Source organism: Zalophus californianus, chromosome 10, assembly GCF_009762305.2.
Source record: "Zalophus californianus isolate mZalCal1 chromosome 10, mZalCal1.pri.v2, whole genome shotgun sequence".
NCBI lineage: Eukaryota > Metazoa > Chordata > Mammalia > Carnivora > Otariidae > Zalophus > Zalophus californianus.
The window spans coordinates 99,034,050-99,050,128 of NC_045604.1; the positions used below are offsets into that span (position 1 = coordinate 99,034,050).

The window sequence follows — 16,079 nt, forward strand, 5'->3', positions numbered from 1 at the left end:
GGTTCCGTAGAAGTTTAGGATTGTTTTTTCTATTTCTGTAAAAAGTGCATTGGAATTTTGGTAGGGATTGCATTGAATCTATAGATTGCTTTGGGTATTACAGACGTTTTCAATTTCACCGTATTAATTCTTCTGATCCATGAACATGGGATGTCTTCCCATTTATTTGTATCTTCAACTTCTTTGGTCAATGTTGAGAAGTTCTTGAAACTAATATAACAATAGACTTTCTAAGGCTCCATTACTAGAAAGGGGTTCAGTCTTGAGAGAGGCCCAAGAACCTGAGTTTGCAAGTGCTTCTGATGCAGGTAGTCCTGACCACACTTGGAGAAATACTGTTGTGAGGCTTGAAATACTGCTCTTGGCTTTCTTTGACAAAGGGCTAGGCAGCACTGTTTCTGAACTGACCATTCTGATGGAGGCATTGTGGTGCAGGGCTGGGGGAACAGACTCTGGAGTAACATCTCGGCTTGAATGTCATTATTGACACTTATGGATTGTTGAACAAGCTACTTAACCTTTTTTGAATCTCAGTTTCATCATGTCTAAAATTGGCAGAAGTAGTAACTACCTTGTTGTTTTACTATGTAGGTTTCATGAACTGAAAGAGAAGGGTGAAGCACATAGCACAGAGCACCCAGCACATGATGAATACTCAGTAAATCTTTCCCTTCATCCTTCTCTTTTCCTCCTAAATTATTTGGCCAGACCTAACAGCCCCAGATTCTGGTTTTAATGGTATTGATGTTTGGACTACTTCGGTTATTTTGTTGTTGTTGTTTGATAGGAGCATCAAACTTACTCTCTAAGCCATTTGATATCTTGCAAATATAAATCTCTCTTCCTTTTTTCCTTGCTTTAGAGATTGGTAGGCCTCATTCTCCCTTCCAAGCCAATGGCCTGCTAATCTCCACAGGAAGGCAGAAAGGAAGAGGGATTTTTTTGTTCAGTTGTCAGTGCATTTGTATATATGATTGTTCTTAACTCAGAGATTTAAAATGAGCAGGAGGAAGGATCATCCCAATAATCTTATCAAGATTCATCGGGCATTTTCACTGGGGATTGGCTTTAGGATTGTATTTCCCTTTTATTGTCCTTTTTAATTGTTCTCAGCAGCAATGGGAGATTCTCAGACACAAATTATTATCATTATTTTAAGTTTATAACATTCTCTTGCTTTTTGGGAACTAAAATGATGCTATCTCTATATACAATGGTGACAGAGAAATGACCATGCTGAGAACCTCATTGCTTATCCTGGGGAATAGAGGCCAATACTAGGCAGACATAAGATCCTTGAGGCTCAGAAGATTTCTCCAAGGTACTTTTAATGTTTTGAGTCCCTTAGGAATAAGCTCTGTAATTTCTAGGGACTTTTCCTCCCTCTTCATGCTTCCTCTGCTCTTTGGTAAGAGTTGTATAAACTTCCTTGATCGTAGCATCTCAGACATTTAGTACTGACTAAAATTTCTTATTGGTACTGTTAGCGTCCAGGGCTTCCTTTTTTGCAGATGATGGAGGTTTGTAAAATAACTATGGCCTTTGGAATTTACTATTCATAATCTTAAGTAGTTATGAAGGCATAGTGAAAAGGTCAAGCCAGTTCCCATTTTGCATTAGGCAGCTTTATGACAAAGTCCTGTAAGTATCAGATAATGATAGCCAGCAGTATCCATTAAAGCAGTCTCTTCTATTTTTATTTTTTGTAAAACATAAAGTCCAGTTAAGGTAGCATAGCTTGTCTGTTATTAAAGAGGCTCCCAGCAAAAGGGATGAGGAGACAGAATGCTGCCATTAACAGTGTGCTCCTGTTTTTCATTTTCAGTAATTGATGTCCTTTGCTCAGTAGTGACACAGGATTGAACTTTTAAGGATTCCCTTTGTATGCCAGCATTGGAGAGGGATTAAAGCAATGAGTCTGCCAGTATTTTAATCACTTCTTAACTTTGGTCAGAGCTTCTCCACTTTTAATAACTTTGGGTTTAGACCCTTCTGATTTTTCCATATGTCAGTAAGCCAGATCATTATAAGCATTTGTTTGGCCTGCATGTCCTTAAAAAGTTAGGTTAGCTCAAGTCAACAATATCAAGTAAAAAGTAGCTTTAAGTACCTGCCTATATGTCTGGATAAAAAAAATATGGTTCTTCCCCTTCAAGGTCTTGCATTCAAAGACTGATAAGGCTGCTATTGATAGATGCAAAAACATAAAGCCCTTTGATGGTGAATTTTATGGCATGTGAATTATATTTCAGTTTTTATTTTTATTTATTTATTTTTTTAAAGATTTTACTTATTTGACAGAGAGAGAGAGCACAAGCATGGGGAGTGGCAGGCAGAGGCAGAGGGAGAAGCAGGCTCCCTGCAGAGCAGGGGGAGCCTGACGCGGGACTCGATCCCAGGACCCTGGGATCATGACCTGAGCCAAAGGCAGTCGCTTAACCAACTGAGCCACCCAGGCGCCGTATATTTCAGTTTTTAAAAGTGTGTAGACTTTGAAGCAAAAAAATGCATAAATAAATCCTAGGGGTAAATACAAATTCTGGAATAGTTATAGAAAGTTAATAGTGGGAGAATTTGGTCAAAGCATTATTAAAGGGAAATTTCTTTCTAGTTGCAAATTTATTGAAGAACATGAATTATGAGACCCATTTGTTTTGTTTTTTTTGTTTGTTTTTTAAATTTTGTTTATTTGAGAGAGAGACAGAGAGAGAGAGCATGAGATGGGGGAGGGTCAGAGGGAGAAGCAGACTCCTCACTGAATGGGGAGTCCAATGTGGGGCTTGATCCTGGGACTCTGGGATCACGACCTGAGCTGAAGGCAGACGCCTAACTGAGCCACCCAGGCCCCCCTAGGTGAGACCCATTTGAAGGGAGAACAGGGAGGTTTTGGAAAGAATACAGTCTGGACTTAAAGTATAACTGGCAACTGATAGAGTAGGTAAGAATGAATGACTTTCATGAAATGGGTCCGTGAAGTTGAGAGTAGTGGAGAATGAGTGGTATTCATGGAAACTGATCAACAAGACAAAGAAAAATAATCTGCAACATACATTTTTCTTGGTGATTGTGCTCCTTTATAAAGGCTTGGTTGCTGTTTTAGCTCCGCATTGCTTAAAGCTCCCTGACTAGGTCATTGTTTGCCCCCACAAGGCCGGACTTTAAACCCACCCTGGCTCTCCAAGGTATAGGTGAAGCGCTGGTGTGGCTTTGTGCCTTTCAGAGAAGGTTTGAGCTTTTTGGGTTGTTTCTTGTTCCTTAGAAAACTTTCCTCGGTGAATTGAGGATGGGAGGTGGCCTGTCAGCACAGACCCCACGTGGTTGCGGCATTTCAGCTGTATAAAGCTTGAATGGCAGAGTTCATGGGGAAACTCAAGTCTGAGACCCCTTCTAATTGCCCTGGGCTGATGGTGCCTGACCTGAAGCTAGGTCTCATTTTGTTTGTTTTCCACTAAAAGCCAGTGTTTGAAGAGGGACCAATTTTAAGTAATTGAATGCTTTCAGTTTATTAAGAACGGTGCCCAGATTGTTGATTGTTAGAAATAATCAACTGACAGCCCATTCTGTCACATTATGAAACTCATTACTTCAGTCCTTTGGGAGAGGTAGAAGCCTGTAGACCCTGTGAAATATTTAATTACCACATCTATTATAGACTGTAAGTTTTACATCACAAAAAACCTGACACAGGCATAATTTTTCCCCTATTTTTTGTTTTTTTAAATTACAAAGGAACCTCAAACCAGTTACGCAGCTATATGTCAGTGTGGATGCTAGCACCAAAGATAGCCTGAAGAAAATCGACCGCCCACTCTTCAAGGATTTCTGGCAGAGATTCCTCGACAGCTTAAAAGCCTTGGCAGCAAAGGTAAGAATTATGACATCTTTAAAAGAGAGAGAGAGAGGGAAAAAAAAGAAGTGGAGAGAGGTTTTTTTTCCTTCTCTTTTTAAAATAATAATAATAAAAAAAGAATAAAACCTTCAACCTTTTTTTAGACTTCCACTTTCATTATTCAGTAAATATTTATTGAGCTCTTCTTAAGTTTGTAGCACTCTGCCTTATATGTATAATTTGCCCTTCGTGTATTTAGGGAAAGAGAGACACGCTCCCAAAGTTAATTAATAAAACATGGCAAGGTAGCAGCTCATAGCAGCCCTAGAAGAGGTGCCAGCAAATAGTATATGTTCAAATATGAGGTTAATTTTCTTGAATTTCTAAGACCAAATTCCCTACCCAATAAGGAACTCAACCTCAGAATGTCCAGATTTCGTCTTTCTCTGCCAACATTTGCCCTTTCTTATGTCTTCTCTTATATCATACTTATTTTCCTGTTCTTTTTTTTTTTTTTTAAAGATTATTTATTTAGGTGACAGAGACACAGCGAGAGAGGGAACACAAGCAGGGGGAGTGGGAGAGGGAGAAGCAGACTTCCCGCGGAGCAGGGAGCCCGATGTGGGGCTCGATCCCAGGATACTGGGACCATGACCTGAGCCGAGGGCAGACGCTTAACCACTGAGCCACCCAGGCGCCCTTATTTTCCCATTCTTTTAGACCTCATGTAACCTTCTGATTCTTCTTTTCCATTAACCCCGTATCTTAATAGTTGGTATTTTCTGTTAGTTCTGCCTCTTCTTCTCTTGTAGCAATTCTCCTTTCCTGTCCTCTGCTTTGGCCTGCAGTTCTTCACACTTTACCCAAACATGACTGATAAGGAGAATCACTACGGGACCTTGAAAAATTATAATTTCTTATTCCTAATGGGATTTGAGAATCTGCATTTTAAGCATCCCAAGTGACTTGATCTGCAGGCCCCATTTGGGACTCACCATCCCAGAAAACCGCCCTCTCTCTCTGCCCAGCGCTTACTCTACCATTCCTAATCCATTCCCGTCTGGCCTCAGGAAGGCGATACTCACTTCCATGCTTCTGTTGGCATTTCTGCAGATGCGCCCACCACTTTTTTTGAGTCTTTGGTTACCTCCTCCGAGCCTAGATTATCCTTTCTTTCCATTTCTTTGACTTGTAGAAATTCTATGTGACCTTCAAGGCTCAGCATCATTATTACTTTAATTTTGAAGCCTTTTCCAGTGGCAAACAGCTGTCCCTGTCTCCCTTCTTAAGTTTTATATCTATAAACACACATTATTTCTTCTGTTTTATCTTAGCTTCTCTTCTCTTCAACTGGATTCCTTATTCCTGTCTGAATTCCACACAGACTCTAGCACAGCACATTTAATGGTATTTGAAAGTGTTTCTTAAAAGAATGAATGGGTGGAAACTCAACAGCTCTATCGCGGTAAGATGTACATACACATTTTCTACACATTTTCTTGACTGCTCAGATGTTTAAAACTCCCTCTTCCCCCATTTTATGCTGGAGAAGTTAAATCAGTACTCTTTTTGGTGATTTGGCAATTAACACTGACATTATTGAGGCAATGTGAAGTCGGCATTTGGTTTCTGATCTGCCTTGGATTATTTATAATTAATAAAGCTAGGTGGATTATTTATAAAGCTGGCAAGCTGGGTGCTTCATGGGTTCCTAAAATCTCTTTGTCTCTGGACTTCACCCTTAGCTCTGTCACCTTTCCCTGTTGCTGAGACAGGAGGTACATGGCCTACAAGTCAGAATGCGCTTAGATAGAAAGCAAACAGCAGGAACTGGTATTATCAGACACATCTGAGATTGTTACCTAGGCTGTATTCTGAGTCAGCTGTGGAAGATGAGAAGTGGGCATTAGTAGAATGGCTTAATAGCTTCTTTTGTTTTTCTTTTGGCCAAAATTTTCCACAAAATGCATTCTTATCTTGAAGTTACTAGCCTTTATATGTCTGCTTCAATTCTAAGTACTTTGGGTTGACTCATTGAGAGTAATACAGTAACTTAAAGTTCTGCAGTATTTTCTAACCTGTGAGCTTTTTACCTATAACATCATTATTGTGTCCATGTAACTCTGGTTGGAAAAGTTTCCTTGGGCTATTTAAACTCTCTGCTGGCAGATGGGGCGCCTGGGTGGCTCAGTTGGTTAAGCCTCCATGACTCGATCTTGGCTCAGGTCATGATCTCATGGGTCGTTAGTTCGAGCCCCGTGTTGGGCTCTGTGCTGGGTGTGGAGCCTACTTTAAAAAAAATGTTAAACTATCTGCTGGATCGAGGCAACCACATTCTAACCACTTTGTAGCAATTAGAGTTCATGTTTCTTACTGTATTGTTTACATTGCCATTTAAGAAAGAAGATCTGTGGCAGGAAGCTGCTCTTAAAAGTTTTCTTAAATTAATTGTAGCTATGTTATTTCCTTCTGAGTATCTAATATTACTTGTAGATACTATCAAGAAAGGTCTCTTTTACTGCTGTTTAACACTCAAAAATAAAACACTTACTAGCTAGGGTCAAACTGTAATCTGGTATCATTGAGTTTTTAAATAAAAACTTTTAAATAAGAGTGACTTTTAAGATATTTTCATTAGAACATCTATACTATTATCTTTTGTACTTGCTTAGGCTCTTAGTACTTGAGTATTTTTTGTTACTTGTTTTAGGCTTAGCAAGGAAAGGCATTAGAAGAGAAAGAATTTCTTGAACTTTATAAACAGAGAAATTTGATTTGTCCCAAGATTTTCAGCCTGTTTATGAGCTAATGCAACCCAAAGTAGAAGAAGGTAGGAGGATATTTTGTTTTTTGTTTTTTGGTTTTTTTTTTTTGTTGTTTTTTACTCTTGGCAAGCATAGTGTTTACACTTCCAGATCTTTATCCTTTGTCAGAATGGTCCGTTTCAAATATGAGGAGAGAAATATATTAGTACTTGAGTATGTGGAGCTAAAAAGCAATTCCATCAAGATAACACAGCAAAAAATGTGTTAACTTCAATTTCCGTCCTCGATGGCTACTTGTCAAACAGTCCTTTTTTGAAAAAAGAGAAATCCATCTTGTACAAGACAACACTGCCTACCTTTGTGCCTACCTTTGGCAGTAGACTTTTATCAGCAGTGTGACCAGATGTGTTTCTGCTGGCACGTTATTATGCCAGCTTGAAGATCCAGTAGGATAAGCAATAATAGCAATATGCTTGAAACTTCATATTTGAAAAGAAAAAAAAATAGTTTTCTGCATTACACTTTCTTAGATATCAAAAGTGAACATTAGCACTCTTTCTGCAGATGTGAGTGTGCTCTGACCTGATGTTATTGAAGGTACTATTGTTTCATTCTTAAGAAGGGCTTATTGTATGTTGAGATAGCTTTATATCTAATATTTAGATAAAGCAATGTATCCATGTGGCCCACAGTTTGCAGATTAAAAAAACAAACATTTAATATTTGACTTCCTTATCTCTGATCATAAAAACATTACGTGTTCATTGTGGAAATTACTTGGGGGAAATAAAGAGAAATATAAAGAAGCAAGGAAAGAAGTTTCCTATAAATCCAGTACCTTGAGACAACTACTGCTAACATTTAAAGTACTTCTATTTAATCTTTTGAGGGGAGTGCTTTTTTACATAGATCATTCAATTTTATATGTTGCTTTTTGTTATTAAACTCAGGTCATAGCATGTTTTCATGCTACTGATATTTCTGTGTGACCTTCATGTTAAGGACAGCTTAATCTTTCATCTCAGTGTGAGATAATAGGAAGTATTTATATATTGGTTTCTGCACCTAGTTCCTGGCACAGAACTCCTAGAACATTTGTAATTTTCTAAGTGGTAAGAACACAAGGAGCATCTCTTGTTTTAGTATTTAGTATTCCCCTGCTTATTGACCTGTTTGACTTCCACCTCCCATCGCTGCTGCCAAAGTCTACTCTTGAGCCTTAGTCCATCTGATTGTGGTCTGGATCTTTTTTTTTTTTTTAAAGATTTTATTTATTTATTTGACAGAGAGAGACACAGCGAGAGCAGGAACACAAGCAGGGGGAGTAGGGGAGGGAGAAGCCGGCTTCCCATGGAGCAGCAGGGAGCCTGATGTGGGGCTCGATCCCAGGACCCTGGGATCATGACCTGAGCCGAAGGCAGATGCTTAACGACTGAGCCACCCAGGCGCCCCTGGATCTGTTTTTATTACCATCTTTTCTTAGGCTTTATCTTGCAAGAGCAAGATACCTTCTTCTAACCTGTAAGCCCTCTCCATGGGCACGGGCCTCCTGGGGTGTTGATTCCGTCCAGCCTGGGTTTAATGCCACTTTACCCTCCTCCACTTGAGTAAAAGGATGTCCTGGTTTTAGCCACTTTTGAAATCAGACCAAGACTGCTGTACTTGATCTCTCCAGTAGTGTTATCCAAAGCCAGTGTCTACAAACTGACTACTTCCCTCCAATGCCAGGAAGTCAGGTTTTCTCCAGACCTGACTTCTACCTACACTTGTTTTAGGGAAAGATGAATGTGTTGCATCTTAGGTTCATGTTGAGGCATCAGGTAATCAGGTCAGGCAGGTAATGGCTTAGGCGGCTTCGGGACTCAGCAGTGCACATAGATGTGACTGTCATCTCTGTAGCAGCAGGTTGCTGTCAAAGGCAACAAAGGGGATGGAATTGTCCAAGAAGTAGAGGTCTAGGGAGGGCCAAAGAAGGAGCCTTAGGGAAGACAAATTTTGAAGCTTTCAAAATGAGGAGCATAGAGAGAGTGAGTCTGGGAAAAATTTGATAAAGGCGTTGGTGCAATTCCATGAAAGTGTGGTATGTTATATACAATTCAAAGAAACAGGTTCCAGAAAGATAAAAGGGGAAGGTTAAGGTATGAGGAAAAAGAAGCTTGGTTTATCAGTTGGTCTCTAACGACTATGTCAAAAGGAAGTAGACTACAGTGTTTTGTGTAGAAGCCACCATGTAGTGGGTTGAATGGGAAGAATGAAATGGAGAGAGTGAACAATAGATACTAATGTAATGTATATTAACCTTTTGAACCAAGAGCAACAGTATTATTTAATGAAGGAATTAAAGGTATTCCCTTTTATCAGATAGTTGTCTAAGCATATCTGCTAGAAACCAGTTTGAAAATAAATATTACTGTAATGAAGAAAATCAGATGACTCATATGCCACCAGAATTCAAAGATAAAAAAACACTATTGCTCTATCTTCCAGATCTATATATCCAGAAAATATGTGTATCTTCTAGAGTTTTAACTCATGTGTGTATGTATATGTGTGTGTATTTTACTTACAAAATGAAATCATACCATACATATTTTTACAACTGTACTTTTTATTTATAATAACCACAATTAAAATATTTATTGAAAATATCAACTTCTGTCACCATAGATTAATTTTGCCTATTTTATGAATATAACAATTTAATTTTGCCTTTGGCAGCCTTCCCTGACTCCCTCCCTCCTCTTCCCTGGTTTATATCCCACAGTGCCTATATCCAGCACTTACGAACGTGAAAGGTCCATGTCTTTTTGCCCACCATGGTATTCCCACCTTCCATCACGGTGTGACACACAATTGCCACATGATCAGAATGGATTGATCCACTGCCCTCTTGATGCGTATTTAGTAGTTCCCCAACGATTTGTCTTGGTGTGATAGTTACGAGCTTGGGATTCCAAAACAAGACTAGGGTTTGAATTGTATCTCCTACCACTTCTGGGCTGTGTAGTATCAGACATGGGGCTCAGTTTTCTCATCTGTAAAATGGGGTTAATAACAGTGCCTACCTCATAAGGTCTAGTTAGAAACATCTAAAAACATCATGGAGTGCTTGTGTTTAAATTTTAAAATATAATGCCCTCTATCCTCGATCTTGTATATGGGATTGATTTTGGACATTTTAAAAGATATAGTAAGTAAGATGGTAAATACCAACATAATCTACTTTAAGAAATAAAATATTATAGGGCGCCTGGGTGGCTCAGGTGGTTAAGCGACTGCCTTCGGCTCAGGTCATGATCCTGGAGTCTCGGGATCGAGTCCCTCATTGGGCTCCCTGCTCAGCGGGGAGTTGGCTTCTCCCTCTGACCCTCCCCCCTCTCATGTGTGCACTCTCTCTCTCTCTCTCTCATTCTCGCTCTCAAATAAATAAAATCTTAAAAAAAAAAAGAAAATATTACAAATTCAGTTGTAGTCCCTGTGAACCTCTTTTCTATTTCCTTTCCTCTCTTTCAGAGGTAATCAGTATCTATTTTGTGTTTATCATTCCATGCTATTTTTATATTTCTATATTTACAACTCCATAAACAGCTGTTTTCCATATAATAAAACTGTATGTAATAGTATCATCCTATAAATATCATTTTGCAACTTGTCCTTTTTTTTTACCATTTAAAAAAAATAAAATTGGCTATTTTAACTATTTTTACATGGACAGTTCAGTGGCATTAAATACATTCACATTGCTGTGTAACCATCACCACCATCCATCTCCAGAACTGTCTTCCCAAACTATATACCCATTAAACAGTAACTCCCATTGCCCCGTTCCCTGCAACTTTTGTTGGTTTAATATTATATTTGTGAGCTTTACTTAAGTTGCTACCTTTTGCTTTTGAGATACTGTTACTGCTACGTAGCAGTGCATCCTATCAGTATCCCACAGTGTATCAGTTGTTCTCCTGGGGTGGGCATTTCGGTTCTTCTGAAGTTTTCAACTCTCAGTGAACATTAATGAAAGTGTCTCTTGTGTACCTGTGTGGGAGTGGTTTCTTTAGGGCCCGTAGCTAGCAGTGAAGGTTGCTGGACTATAGGATATACACATCTTCAGCTAGATTTCTTTTTTTCCCCAAAGTACTCAGGAGACTGGCTGTGCTTCAGAGGCTAGTGTAGGAGACTTTCCATTTTCTGTCCTCACAAGCAGGTGATACTGTCGGCTTTTTAAGTTTTGCTAAGCTGATGGACGTGACTTGGTGTCTGTTTGTGGTTTTATTTTGCATTCCTCTAATGGGGGGGTGAGCATCTTCTCATGTTTTGGTCCATTTCCTTAATCCCCTTTATATACCTTGCTTATTTTTGCAGTGGTTGTTTATATTATTTCTTTCAGTAATGGGTCTTTCCCTAACATTGGTAGGGTTTGTTTTCTCACTTCCTTCCAGACTCCATTCAGATAGCACCTTCTCAGAGAGTTTTTTGCTGACCATCCTACGGAACGGAGTTCCCCTCCTCGGCAGCATTGCGGTCCCTCTTCCCTGCCGATTTTTCACATAGCGCAGGTCACTGTCTGACTTGTGTGTTTATCATCCGTCTCTTCCCCAATTCGAACGTGAGCTCGCAAGAGCTGGGACGTTGTCTCGTTCCCTGCTGGATCCTCAGTGCCTCCAATCGTACTTTGCTGGTAGTATGCATTTAATAAATGTTTGTGGAATGAATGTAAGAACACATGTATGCTGGTATTCAGGTTCTCAGAAATGATGACCGCCCCACCTTGGGCTGTGTAGAGTAAACAAATGCTGAAGGATAATAAAAAGACCCTATTTATCCGACTTTGTGAGCCCGAGCAGGGTGAGTGCATCCCGTTTGTCAGCGAACCTGGGGAAAAGGACAGATTTCTGCTGGTCCAGAAAAACTCAAGTTGACAAAGATACAGGTAACCATGCTTAATTCTGCCTGTCCCCGCTCAGCCTCTGCAACAACTGGGTAACAACTCCTCTGAACCGATGGAGTGGAGACACAAACGTTCTGTGTCCGTGTTTCTTTTTTACTTGAGATATACTTACATACCATGCAATTCTCCCTTCCAAATTGTGCAGGTCAGTGATTTTTAGTACATTCACCATGCTGGGCAACCATCGCTGCTGTGTCATTTCTGAACGTTTTCATCACCCCAGCCTTTTATTTATAAGGTTAAAACTTTCTTTCTTTGTTTTTTTTGAAAGCCCTTATGGTTTGTGCTTAGGTCTTCGAATCCCTGTGTCTCTCTGTAGAGTGCGTGCTGCCCTCCAGGGCTGCTGCTCCTAGGGGTCTGCCCAGCAAACCCACACACGCTCTGTCTGGCACTCGCCCAGTTCGCGCAGTGTTCGCCCCCATCCTCTAGGTCTGCACCACCCCAGCCTTGCTGGCGAGACTGGAGGCTAGGTTCAGAATTGAGCTACATATAAGGCAGACATTGGATCTTGCAGAGAGCATTATTCCTACAAGTTTTTATGTTTAATAGCAAAGTTCCAGTAGCTAACATTTATTAAATGATGGCTTACTAAATCCTAGAACTGCTAATCTTTTATGCGCATCATTTTGCTTTATCTTCGCACATTTCTTATGAGGTAGATATTGAGAAAATGGGGGCTTCCGAAGTTGTTTGGCTTCCTGGTGTTCTTTCATTATCTTTTAGCATGTGTTTGTGGAGGTCGTCATTGCTGAGAACCTGAATACCAGCTACGGAGGACGTCAGACTGGTATTTGGGCTCCAGTTTGGTTGCAGAGGGCTTCATTTTGTCAGCCGTTACTCTATATCTAGAAGATAGAAGTTAGTTCTGCTACCTAAAGTTACCATTTTCCCCTCTCTTGTTTATTCTATGAACCAGGACAAGAAGATGCATTTCTATATTATATAATGTGATGAGGTGGAACTTTTCATGGGTTAGCAAAAGTTTATGAAAACATTGTAATTATGGAATTCTGTAATGATCTCTTCCCAAGATATTAGTTCTGGGGGAAGATTTCCTCTGATCTGAATAATGAATTAAATTATAAATCGCCTGTTGTTTCACATGGGAAGGAAATATTTTTGGATTTAATCATCATCATAATGTCTAATTCAAAGTGCTAGGAAGACGGTGACAGTAGTCTGTACTTTGAGGAGGTGTAGATCCATGTACTATGCATCTGTACATTATGAGCTCAGCATGAAAAGGTAGACACAATTGACTGTTGAAACTAACATATTTTAGGGAGTGGAAAAATTACAAGTTTTCCTGTTTTCTTAGAGGTGTTTTTGGTTGAGAATTGGTTGGTTCAAGTGACCCCCTTCCTCCACCACTTTAGAAAGAAATGTGCTGAAACTAAAGAGACACTAATCAAATCCTCAGAATTCCTCCTCTCTTGCAATTCACCCCTTTATTGTTATTTGCTTCTAAGACTAAGACTTTTTCTTCATCCCTTGCTAAGTGCAGAATTACAGAATATTCTGAACTGTACTTTTTTAAGCGTATATTTGATAGCCATACCTCACAGAAAATGGTAAAGTGCTCTTTGCTGTTTCTCTTGGGTGAAATGCTCCTAAACTGGCATTAAAGGAACTCAGCTTGGTAGGGGTGGAATAATGCAACATCACATCACCAGTTTAAACAAAGCCTCTGGGAGGCATTGCTCATTGCTCGGTGACTTGGTCTGCAGAGCTGAACATTGCAGCTCCCCCATTGGATGGATTTGTATGTCTAGAGGTGGGCACTGAGACCCAGCCTTAAAACAAGAAATCCTCTGAGGTGGCCTGTGGGAGGAATGCGTGAAGCCCCCCTGCATGAGGCCTCCTGCCAGGAGGTCCTGCACCTTCATCACCGTGGTCCTTAGTAAGTGCTTCCCTAAAGAGGCGCCCCAGCCACAAAAGGACCTGATCTTAGCAGCAGGGAGAGTCCCACGCTCCCACCCCAGGTCCCTCTCCTTGATCTCAGGGCACTGAGAAATACGTTTAGACCGAGAAACCTGGGAGATGGCTGCTCATCCAGAATCAGCCACGTGTTCTTGCTAAGTAGTTGAAGTGGCTTTTGAGAAAGCCTCTGGGCAGCTACCTCACTGTGGCTCTGGGCTTGCTTTGTCGACAGTACACCTCACAGACAAGAGTAGGGGCTTCCATTCCGGCCGCGCCGGCCTCTGTACTGACTCCCTCTTCTGGGGAGCCTTGGCTTTCACGGGGCTTGATTTCTAGAACGTGTGTAGCCACTTCTGAACATTTTATTTGATTACCATTCGGTACAGCGTTTACTGACACACAGACTTTTCTTTCAGATTCCATCTCCAGTTTTTGTTGTTGCTTTTTGGGTTTTTACCCTTTTGAGGCTTTTGGGCAGTGATTGTTTCACAAGAGGGTGATAAAGTCCTGTGTGACTTTCTAGGCCATGTCATCACCATTTACTTGTCAGTACCCTTCTGTATTTATTCTGTGGGCGTCTACTTTGGGCTGCCGTAGACCAGCTATGGCTCCCAGCTCTGTGTGAACCCTAGGAAATGTAGTGTTTGGCCAAGGCCTATCTGTATGGTGTCAAATAGGAAGTGTGGGGTACTGAATTGGTGGCCCTCCTGGCCAATCAAGAACATGTAGTGATTTCTGAAAATCTGTGGAGACTACTGGCAGATCATCCTATATTCATCCACACTGAACACTTTGGTAGGCCGTCTAAAGAAAGGTCTAGTCTCTAGCCACTGAATATCAGTTGAAAGTGATCAAGAAAATTTGATGAGGATAGGGTCAGCTGTTTGTATACAGTTGTCCTTAGCCAGAATTGAAGGCCACGAGAGTAGGTACATGGGGACCCTAGCCATCTTGCACTGGCAGAGTGCTCTTCAGGTGGTCCAGTGCTGCAGCACGTGCTCAAGGTGGAGGAGGGCGGAGGAGGTTATACGTTGGATCGTTGGATGCTTTGGTTACAGTGGACTTCATTGCTGTTAAGATTCAACCCTGATTCTCAGCACTCGTATACTAACAAGACGATGGGCTAGATACCTGCGTGGCCTCAGTCTTTTGACAGAGCCTGTGCTCCAGAGCCACACTCTCTGTGTTTTTAAAGACTGGCTCCACTGCTGAGAACTTTGTGATCTTAGGCAGCATCCATGTGCTTCAATTCCTTTATCTGTAAAATGGGCGTAACAGGGCACCCCACCTCATCACGTTATGTGAGGATTAGATGAGTTACTATGGAAAGTATTACTGGACAGGCCTATAAAACAGAGTTAAGACTTAATAAGTAAATGATAACATACTTATAACTCTTCCAAAAAGGCTTAATGGAAATTTATAATCTATATTTCATTTTGAGGATTTTATATGCCCCAGATTTTAAAAATATATATTCTTTTAAATAAAAATTACTCTTTGAAAACACAGACTTAAATTTATATCTATTTTGGATATGCACATTTTAAGGCATTCCAAGTTTACCTGGTCTCTCTGCTTTGAATGTTTAGACCAGAAATGACCCTTTTTTTTTTTTTAAATAAAGAAAAAACTGTAACTCTTTAGAGGCAGGAGAAATTCAGTACAGGGGGGATATTCTGAAAAGAGTTTTGATACAAACATCTTCAGCACATAATCTTCTCTCTTGCTTTACTTTATGTGTGTTATCTGTGGATCCTTTTTTGTCTTGAGTTTTAAAATGCAACAAATATCTAACACTTGAAGCAAGTATATTTAGACACATGTATACACATATATATTTATAAACATGTATGTGCATGTGTTTTTTGTGGTATCTTCATGTTTATTTATATATATATATGTAAGATATATATGTGTGTACACACACACACACACACACACACGTATGTGTACGTATATACGTATTTTGCAGTATCTCCAAATAAAAAATTTAAGTCTCAAACATGAGAAACTGTAAAGGTCACCATATGAAAAGTAAGTTCTGTTTCTCTCTTAAGGATTATTTTCTTTGTGAATCATTATATTCCTTCATGACCTGTTAACGTAAGAAGGAAAAAAATCCCTTGTCTTTTGCCTTTAGAACTTAGAAAATACTAGTCAAGCCTCTCATTTCTTTCCTTGAATTTTTCTCAGTTATATGATGGTGTGTTTTGGGATGGGGATAGTTTTGAAAAAAAGATTTCTAAATCAAAGTTTAAAGTTAATAAAGCGAGTGAAGTTAGGAAAGTTTAAAAGACCAAACTATTTTAAACTTAATGAAAATGCTACTACCAATCATTAAGTAAAAGAGTAATAAACCCAATAGAGAAATAAGCCAAACATATAAACCCTTAGTGGAAAATGAAATACAAATGGCCCATAAATATAGATAAAAATGTCAGTGAGGAAACAAGGGCTCTCATACATCTCTGGTGAGAATATAAATTGGTACAACCTCATCTTTGAAGGACGCTTTTATGCTATCTATTAAAATAAAAAATGCATGTGCCCTTTGAGTGAGTGGTTCATATCTGGTCATTTACCCTGAGACATAGTTACATCCACATGAAGTAAAATA

At 39.8% G+C, this 16,079-nt stretch overlaps 1 protein-coding gene across 1 annotated transcript in view; it reads left to right on the forward strand.

Moving 5' to 3' along the window:
- Positions 1-16,079, forward strand: part of LOC113933655 (S-adenosyl-L-methionine-dependent tRNA 4-demethylwyosine synthase TYW1) — a 226,578-nt gene that overhangs the window by 146,668 nt on the left and 63,831 nt on the right. The window contains exon 13 of the mRNA XM_027614018.2: positions 3,730-3,865. Coding sequence (XP_027469819.1) covers positions 3,730-3,865 — 136 coding nt within the window. The remainder of the gene's footprint in view (positions 1-3,729; positions 3,866-16,079) is intronic.